Source organism: Sminthopsis crassicaudata, chromosome 4, assembly GCF_048593235.1.
Source record: "Sminthopsis crassicaudata isolate SCR6 chromosome 4, ASM4859323v1, whole genome shotgun sequence".
In the NCBI taxonomy this organism is placed as follows: Eukaryota; Metazoa; Chordata; class Mammalia; order Dasyuromorphia; family Dasyuridae; genus Sminthopsis; species Sminthopsis crassicaudata.
The window spans coordinates 30030433-30039591 of NC_133620.1; the positions used below are offsets into that span (position 1 = coordinate 30030433).

The window sequence follows — 9159 nt, forward strand, 5'->3', positions numbered from 1 at the left end:
TTGCCTTAAGGCCCTCCCTCCTCCAATCCACCCTCCCTTCGGCTTTCCCATGGATCTTTCTTTGGTGCAAGTCTGACACATCCCTCTTTCTCAACAAACAGCAGCTCTCAGTCACTTCCAGGATCAGATCTGAAATCCTCTGTTTGGCTTTTAAAGCCTTTTGTAGCCTGTCCTCCTTCTGAGAACTGGATGGGGATTTAGTTTCCACAGACTTCTGAAAAGTGATTTGGAGAAAGAGAGAAATGAAGCTTAAATTAGAAACTTGAAACTTAAGAAATGGGAGGCTGGGACCGGGAACTAGGAATTAAAGAATGTCATAATCAGGAGGGGGGGTGGGGTTAGATTTGAAAAGGAACCTTCTGGGCATTGCCCCTCGCCCTTCTTTGGTTCCTTCAGGTGTGGTCTTTTCCCTAAGAAGTATAGGCCGCTGGACAGCAAGGATTGGCTTGGGTAGTCAAGTGGGGAGAATTAGGAGATATTTGTGAGATGTAATTGGAGAGCCACACTCGGTAGCTCCTGAAACACCCAATTAATGCAGAATCAGAGGAGAGACTTTGTGCTTCGGGACTGTCTTTGCTCTTTCCAAATTGTGCCTACTAGCCTAGACACCTGCTCTTGTGAGAAGGTAAAAGAAAATCTTTCCAGGCTTCATCAGGGAAGAGAGTGTTTCTTCCATCCCTTGCAAGTTTTCTTGCACCTTAACTTGCTCCAGCTCCGACATCCCCACACTTATATACTTTGCCACTCCTAAATCAGACACTGCATCTCCCGACTCCAGGCCTTTATACTGGCCGTGCCCTACTCCTAGAATGCCTTCCCTCTCTATCTCCATGTCCTAGCTTCTCTGGCTTTCTTCAAGTCTCAGGTAAAGTCCTCCTTTCTCTGGGAAGCCTTTCCTGATTTATTCTCCCGCTACCTGCCTTCCCCTTCCCTGCTAGTAGTGCCTTCCTTCTACTCTTTATATCAGCTTTATCAGCCAAGCTTGTTTGGGAGTCTAAATTGACACAGAGTGAATGAAATAGCAATCGTTTCCGTTTTGTCCAGACACCTTGAGGGTCTTCCCCTCCTCAGATTTCTTTCTTTATTTAGGTTTTTTTGTTTTTTTGTTTTTTTTACTAGGTGAAAGAGGTCATTCTTAGCCTCCATTGGGACCAAACCTTAATCACTGAATGGGTGTTGCCTCCATCAAATCGACACCTGTAAAAAACCTTAGCTTAGAAAGGCCAAGTTCTCCCCCTGCCTCTGGGGCCATCCTGGTCAACCTGAAAGTGAGGCCAGTGACCTTGCCCAGCCCTTCCTCCCTCCCTCCCATCCAATTCCCTTGCATGTTACGGGATCACCTCCCTGATGTCATGGTCCCTTGGAGAAGAAAAGGACTAGCATCACTCCAGTGACTACTTGCTAGCTACAGGAGCTTAGGCGAGTCATTTGACTTCTGTTTCCTCAGCTATAAAACAGGGATAATTGCCCCCATGGAGCTCCTAGCTTGTGTTAAAGTTCACATGAGAACTTAGTGAAGTGCTTAATGATGAGATCCAGTGGCTGAGAAAGCCCGATGTACAGATAAGATTATTCCCTGAGGCAAGTGGAGATGGCAGATGGGGATCAGCTCAACCTTACAGTCTCACCCTGAGCAGGACTAGGATCATCCCACCCTATGGCATCCAATAAAAAGCCAGGTCATGGCAAACTCCCGAGGTAAGATCCCCTAGAAATCTGCCCCCGGCCAACGCCATATTTACCGAGTCCCTTTTGGGTTAGCCCAACTCAGCATTCTGCCCCTTTCCTCTCATCCCTTTCCCCCTGCCCCACAAGGTTTTTCTCCTTGCCCCATCCCTTCCCCCCCCCCCCATGCTCATGCTTTCTTTCTTCTTGTTAGAGCTAGCTAAGTCATGTAGGTGCTGAATTCCTTTTAAAATTTTGCCTGCCAGTAAATGGCGCCACGTCGTGGTGTGTTCTCTTTCTCCTGGTTGTGAATTCCATGGGGAACTTGTCTTTTCCTTCCTAACTATATGATCTTCCAAACCTATTCCATTTATTACCATTAATTAATTAATAAACTAATTAAGTAATAAATACCATCCTATTATCATTCCTGGTATCTATTGTATCTCTTCTCACCAATAAACTACCCTTTTGCCAAAGAGAATGGCCATTATAAATTCATCACGTGGCTGAAATCCAATATTTCATGTCAAACCCCAATATTTGGTGCCAATTGACTGCATCAATCTCATCACTTAACAGCAGCTGGCACGTGGTAAGTCATAGAAATTTGTAGTGATATAATTATACAGTTATAGAGTAACTACATGTGATTCCAATAATAATATAACAAATAATATTAACTATGTAAATGGTAGTGATCCTTGTGTTATATACACAGAGCAGTTCACCTGAGTAGGGGGATGACAGAGGGCTTGAGTCCCTGTAGCTCCTTGATCATTCGGGATATTTAGTTCCCACACGCATTTTCCAGGAGGTTGGAAAAGTCCTACTAGAGGGAAGAGAGAAAGCTCCCAGTGGCTGGGCAGAAACCTGGGAACCGAGAGTTGATGACAAAGGATTTCGGAGACTCTAACTCCAAGACCAATATCTTTATTCTGTAAAATCCCAAGATTCAGGCACCTCAGAGACTCCAATCCTACCATGCTCCAGATGAGGAAAGAGGGAAGGAAAGGGTCCAATCAAGTCCTACAAGTAGCAAATGACAGGCCCAGAATTTGAATCCACAGCTTCTGACCTCAGGATCAGGAAAGCGTTTCCCCTAAACCTTGGTGCTTCAAATCAAATCCATTCACAATGTAACAGCTCATCTGGCCCCCTCTCTCAAACTCTTCTCTTCTCCAGGTTAAAAATGTTCCATTTCTCCAATGATTCCTCGTGACACGGGTTCCAGACCCTCCTCCATGCTGATCACCTCCTCTAGAAGGAAGCTCTTCAGCTCATCAGCTACCTTCTTAAACACGGCGTCCTTTGGCTGGACAACCACTTTGGGGGACAGCACTAGAAGGTTCTCAGTGAGGTTTGATTTGAGGTTTCTCTGGGCCCTTTTAGCTCTGGCCACCTCTGGCTTTGGCCTGAAGTTGGGGGAGGGAGAAGCCAGAACTGAGCTGCCCATTGGCAGTTGGGTTGGGAGATCACTTCTGGTGGGAAGGTCCCCGTCCCCATCCCAGGGTCTAGGTCTGGGAGATGGATGGAGCCCCGACTGCTGGAAGTGGACCTGCCCCTAGGCTGCTGCTCTCTTCAGGGTCGTCTTCATTGGCCAGAGGGATTGATTCTTGGAAGGAATGGGCATCTCAGTAATTGGCATGAACTGACTGAGAGGCCATTCCCTGAGGGCCAGGTATGTGCGAATGTTTTCTGGCCCAGCCAGCAGAGGACGAAAGACAACCACCCGCAGCAGTAATATTGGTTCATTGGGGGGGCACCTTCCTCCGGTACTTTTCAGGTTACAAAGTGGGACCTCCTCACTTTGGGAGGTCCTTGGGACTGTGGACAGTTATTCCTATCGGACAGAGGAGGATGTTGTGGCTCAGAGAGGGAGAGGGACTGTGGTCATAGGACTAGCAGGGAACTTGTCCCCCTCCCTACTCCCTAACTGGCTGTGGCCAGGGATCACTACAGTGGAGTAGGGAGAACCCCGTGGTCCAGTCCTGGCCTCCAGGCCCTATCCAGTGCCCAGAGCTGGCTTCTGGGCCACTGGGAATCAAGGCTCATCTACCATCCCAGACCTCCTTGGCTTCCTAAACTGGTGGCCCTCCCTCCTCTAACCTGGGGCATAAATAAATAACTTATGTAATAAATAGCTGCTCCAGGACCTGGCTCTCCTCAAACCAGGGGTACAAATTGCACCTGCCCCTCAGCTCCTCCAGCACTCTGTGGCTGCCCTGCCAAAGACCCGGGTTTGGGGTGCCAGCAGCTGTCTGTCTCTTCTGCTCCCAGGGTCTGGCAGGCCTTCTGGGGGCTTCTCCACACCTGTCTGCCTGGCCGGCAGGTGAGTAGCCCAGGGAGGTGGGCTGCCAATGGCTTTGGGCTCCAGGAGAGGGGCCGCTGCCTCAGCCTAAGCAGCCACAAGCGGCAGCGGAGAGGCTGTCCACCGTCCTCCAGGTGTTGCTGACGTCCATGAAGGAGACGGCCTTGTAGGCCGTGGGGCGGCAGCAGGGGTGGCTGAGCACCCGCACAGAGCCTCTCCCAGGCTGGGCAGGGAGGCGCAGGCGGCCGGTGCGCAGGAGGTGCGCCAAGCTGATGTCATGGTTGGAGCGGACCTTGGGGCAAGCCCCGCTGCAGTACTGGAATCGGATCAGCTCGTCCGAGTCATGGCCCAGGCCCAGCTCATGCACCCTCACCAGTTCTGTGCGCAGGTGGCAATCGAGCTTCGCCCTCCGGGGGCCCTGGCTCTGGCCTCGGACTCTCTCCCGTTGGCCCAGCTTGCCCCGGGCCCCAGCCTGCGCCTGGCCTTGGAGCAGGGGTGACAGCACTGGCTTTGGCCCCCGACCTCCTCTCGGGGGCTTAGGGGTGCCCGGGATGGCCTCTGAAAGAGAGGGACAGAGTTCTTGGGAAGCCCACACCCGCCTACTCCCACCGCACCCAGCTTCCACCTTCCCTGGCCCCCAGGAGCCTGCAAAGGCAGCTGTTCTGTCCTGGCATTCCCTCCTGTCCTTTTCCACGCCCCTCCCCCCAACTCACTCACCAGGTAGGCCATGGGCACCGGATGTAAGGGCTCCAATGAGGGGCACCCTGGGCCCAGTGCTGCAGAGGACCGGGGGCAGCATCAGCAGCAGCACTAGCAGAAGGAGGGCCCCCCAGACTTGGCGCTGACACAGGGGTGCCTACAGGAGGGAGCAAGAAGAGAGCACAGGTGGTAGAGGAGGAGATTCTACTCCCACTTAGGAGTCCTCCCCTGATCAACTGAAGCCCCACCTCTAGCGTCAAAGGCCTAGTGCCTCCCGGGGCCCTCTCTGCTGGCTGCCGGCCCCCCCAGAAGTTCTGTCCAGCCAAGACTTCCAAGCTAGCTCCATCCCTGTCCATTTGCCCCTCCCCAGGTTGGTCCCTTCCTCCTCTCCAGATTGGTTCATCATCCCTTCTGCCCACCAGACCTCCAGGTGAGTGCTCAATGTGAGGCAGTGTGGGCCAGTGGCCTGGGACCAAGTGCCTGGAGCCCAGCTGACCCCCACCCCCTGACCCCAACTTTATCCTGAGGCCCAAGACCTTCCTCAGGTCTTACCTTCCCCCCCACCAATACCCCCTTGACTCTCCTCCAAACTGTCCCTTCCTCCGCCTTTCAGCTTGAAATGTTTCCTGCAGAAGGTAGGATTTGGGCTGAGTGTAGAAACAAGCCAGGGAAGCCAAGAGGCAGAGGTGCAGAGGGAGAAGTCTCAAATACCACCATTTGATATTTGAGGTAATAGGGAGCCACAGGAGACTGAGGAGGGTTGGCCTTGAACTTTAGGAATCTAAAGCTAAAAGCCCCATCAGACCTTCCCTCCCCTTTCCCATGCTAGATGACCCCAGCTCAGCCTTTCTCCACCATTTCTATAACCTTCTCACTTGGGACTCCTCCTATCCTTCCTCTCTTCACCTTCTACCTCTGGCCTCCAAGAGGTCCTTCCTCCCAGCCTCATCGTTGCCCCTCCCCTGGATGGGACTGGGGGAGACCGGGGCTTGGACCCACTTACCAGTCTGTTGGGAGGGTCCTTGGGGATCTTTCTTCTCCACATCATTTTGGGCTGCTGGTTTCTGAACCCCTCCTTTTCTAACCCTTCCTCTAGCTGCCAGCACCCCCAAGTACCATATGGAAAAAGAACCCTGAAAAGAGAAGCAGAAGATCTAGAGCTTTGCTTTGGACTCTGGGGGCTTCAAGAGCAATCCTTACCCCCCTCTAAGCCGCCTGAGAGATAGAAATGACAGAATGCTGGACCCAAATCAAGATCTGAGTTCAAATCCAGACTGACATATACCAGCTATGTGACTCTGGGCAAGTCGCTCCCTCTGTTTCTCTTGGTTTTCTCATCTGTAAATTGGACATAATAATAGCACCTATCTCCTGGGGTTGTTGTGAGGATAAAACAAAACCAACCTTAAAGGCCTTTAGATAAAGCCTATACTTATACTTATTCCTCAGCATCTTCCTCTGTCAATGGGGAAGGGGGAGACTAAGATCTCTAAGGTCTTTCCAAGCCTCTAACTCCAAGCTGATGAGCCAAGTAGGGCTCAGGGGAGCCTGGGGCTCTAGGCCTGGCGTTAGCCTGGGTTCCTGTGCCCGCTTTCTGTCTGCGGGCCCCCCTCTCTTTCTGGAGGCTCAAGTGAATTCTTGCCATAGTTGTGCCCTGGGGGGCCGGGGGACTCGGAGAAAGGCCTTTTGTCTGTATCTCAGCTTCTTCCTATCCCTGTATGAGTTGATAAAAGGACGGGACGCTACCTGCTTCACAGGCTCTGTGCAGTAAGGAGAGCACTTTGTAGCTGCAGAGTGCAGAGAAATGGGAATTATGGGTAACAGTCTGGGGGGAAGGCCAGCTAGAGATGATGCTGAAAGGGAATAAATGGAGGCAAGGGTTATAAACAGACACATAGGTAGGGAGAACTAGGCAAGGACTATGTGCTCCCCCCTTCTCCTTCCCCAGGACTGTCACCTCTGGTCTGGGGTCAAGGGCAACCTCATGGAGAGAAGAGAGGACACATCTAAGCTGCCATTCTAGCTGAAAATGGCTCCTTAGAGCCACCTGGGCCAGATCCTTGGCCCAGATCAAAGTTTGGATGACACTGGCACACTCTGCCTCAGTCTCCCCACCACACCCCCACGCATTTTGTAAAGGCTTCCTCTGGCCAGAAGAAACCCTGCTGTAGCTCGGAGTGGCCACCAGGTGACAGCCTCTGCCCGATCGCAAGGGCAGTCAGCACCGCAGCCGGCCGGGCCTCCCGAAGTCTCCACCTGTTGTTGAGCCAAGGCCTGGGGGCAGTCAGCAACGGCCTCTCCTTTGCAGTCCTTGACCCCCAGAAGGCCCTAGGCTCTCGAGCCCAGGCTGGGGGCTCTCCTGCCAAGTCCTGGGACGTGGGGGGGAGTTGGGGAGCCTGATAACTCCCCAGATTCAAGATGCAAGGCTCTGCCTATGTGCCCACCCACCACAGCCAGAGAGCACCCACGGATGTCCCCAAGGGCTCCTGCTCTGGAACTCTGGGTCATGCCGTGGCTCTGCTGGGCTCCTCTAGCCCTGAGCCCTAATCCCCAAGCTCTGGCCCAGCTGGCAGGCCCCAGCCTCTCACTCTGGGCCTCCAGGCCTGGCCCGCACACTAGCGCTCCGACACGGAGTGCCCCCTTTGTGCCTGGCACTGTTTTGCCCACACTTGTCCTGTTCTGAGCTTACTGGACACTCCCAGCCACACCAATCTGCCCTTCCCTCCATGAGGAGACATGATTGACAGCCTGAAGCCCCCCCCTCAGGTCTGTGGGCATAATGACCTCCAGGCACGGGCTGGGGCTCTTACAGATGATGCTCCCTGGTGGGACTGCCCCCCCAGAAACCGCAGAAAGTCTGGTGGCACTCGGGGCAGCCCCCGGCCCGAAGCCACTCCCCACGCTCCATGTGCTGCTCCTCTGGGTCTAGGGTTAAGCTGCCAGGGGCTGCACTGGGCAGCCCGGGGTGGGAGTGGGCATAAGGCCTAATGGGGCCCCACTGCTTCCATGGTCACTTGGTGGGGGAGGGGCAGAGAATGTGGTGGCGGTTCTGCTTGGCCTAGGGGATGCCCTCTTTGGGGTCACCAAGGCCTTGGGGTCAGCTCAGGTTGGCTTTCCCCTCTCTTTGGATGATAGCTCCCTCTCCCCTTCCTGCCCCTTGTCCCTCCTCCAGGGAGCCTTCCTAGATAGCCAGGCCTTTGGTAAATCTTCTTCCCCTTACCCTAGGCCCCTTTCCCGGGGGGCACCTGCACAGCCTGGCCTCCTGGGACTTCTGATGGCCCCTGGCAGTGAGTTCAGCCCAGGCTCCCGCCTCTGAGACCTCTCTCCCTAGGGCTGCCCTGGCTCGGGAGCCTGGGGGAAGGGTTAGCCCTGGGTCTTTTTCCCGGGAGCATCCTCCAGCCCTGCTCCCTTCTTCCCCTGCCCGGCCTGCCCTGGGAAGATGCTGCTGCCCCTCCCTCCCTCCCTCCCTGCTACTTCCACAGAGCTCTGCCTCCCAGGCTCTCCCTGCCCTGCCCCAGTGAGTGGAGGGAGAGCGGAGGGGCAGCGCCTCCCCGCCCCCAGCCCGGCCCAGGTGGCCTTTGCTCCGGCTCGTCCCGGCTCGTCCGGGAGCCGGCCGCGGAGCCCGGAGGACGCAGGTACTCACCTCCTCCTTCAGCGCGGCCGGGGCGCCCGTAGGGGCCAGGCTCCGCAGGACCACGCCGGGCTCCGCACCTGGGGCTCGCACCTGGGGCTGCCGCCCGCTTGGCCGCCACGGCTGCGCGCCGAGCCCGACCGGGCTCCCTGAGGCCGCGACGGAACTCGAGTTACTAGCGCCTGCGAGGGGCGGGCTGGGGACGGGCGGGCTGCGGGCGGGAGGACTGGGGGCCGGGGCGCTCGGGGGGCGGTCTCACCGGCAGCAGCGCGGGGCAGGGCCGGGCGGGGCGGGGCGGGGCGGGACGGGACGGGACCCGGCTGGGCCGGGAGGGAAGGAGGCGTGGGAGGAGGCGGCCGCCGACCGGGGGTCGAGGGGGGGCCGGGGGATTAGGGGTCCGCGGCCCAGAGGGAGGAAGAAGGGAGGAAGGAGCGGGACGCCTCAGGAGGTGACTGCTAGCTAGACGCCGGCCCGGCGATCGGGGCCTGCTCCCGGGAGCCGCCGCCTCCTCCTCCCCCGGGCCCCCAGATCCTGACCCTGAATGGGGGGAGGGCCCCCTTGGGCCAGGACTCCGAGAGGCGGCGGGGAGGGACCGCGCTGCCGGCGGGCGCACTGGACGGCCCGGAGAGCCGGGCAGGAGGAGGGCGGGGGCCTAACGGGGGGCCCTGGACTGGGGAGATCCCGCGGGGCGGGCACCGTGGAAAGCGAGGCCGCGGCGGGACTCACCGGCCAGCTCGCGGAGGCGGGCGCCCAGGAAGCCGCGGGGCTCGCCGAGAGGCACTGGGGAGCAGACCGGAGTGCGGGCTTTGGGGCCCCGTCTGAGGGCTGAGCCCCGCTCCATCTCTCCTTCAGC

General features: G+C 56.6%; 1 protein-coding gene across 3 annotated transcripts; it reads right to left on the reverse strand.

Annotated features, from left to right (window-relative positions):
• Window positions 1-2582: 2582 nt before the first annotated feature.
• On the reverse strand, window positions 2583-9120 carry ARTN (artemin). Of its 3 annotated transcripts, none has more exons than XM_074266154.1 (5): window positions 9033-9120; window positions 8319-8455; window positions 5679-5808; window positions 4694-4832; window positions 2583-4534 (listed from the first exon to the last, which is right to left on the reverse strand). In XM_074266154.1, the coding sequence occupies exons 3-5, from the start codon at window positions 5721-5723 to the stop codon at window positions 4059-4061; spliced, it is 660 nt and encodes a 219-aa protein (XP_074122255.1). In that variant the 5' UTR covers window positions 5724-5808; window positions 8319-8455; window positions 9033-9120; the 3' UTR covers window positions 2583-4058. The 3 variants fall into 3 exon arrangements, with proteins under 3 accessions (XP_074122255.1, XP_074122256.1, XP_074122254.1); XM_074266155.1 differs by lacking the exon at window positions 9033-9120 and adding an exon at window positions 6422-6528 and having other exon boundaries at window positions 8319-8552; XM_074266153.1 differs by lacking the exon at window positions 9033-9120 and having other exon boundaries at window positions 8319-8552.
• Window positions 9121-9159: the final 39 nt, after the last annotated feature.

What these genes read in the sequence shown, in the direction of transcription:
- ARTN (XM_074266154.1), bottom strand. Translation starts at nt 5,723, where the DNA reads ATGATGTGGAGAAGAAAGATCCCCAAGGACCCTCCCAACAGACTG. An exon ending in AGGACCCTCCCAACAGACTG is followed by an intron (nt 4,833 to 5,678) that starts GTAAGTGGGTCC and finishes TCCCTCCTGTAG; the next exon opens with GCACCCCTGTGTCAGCGCCA. An exon ending in CGGTGCCCATGGCCTACCTG is followed by an intron (nt 4,535 to 4,693) that starts GTGAGTGAGTTG and finishes CCTCTCTTTCAG; the next exon opens with AGGCCATCCCGGGCACCCCT.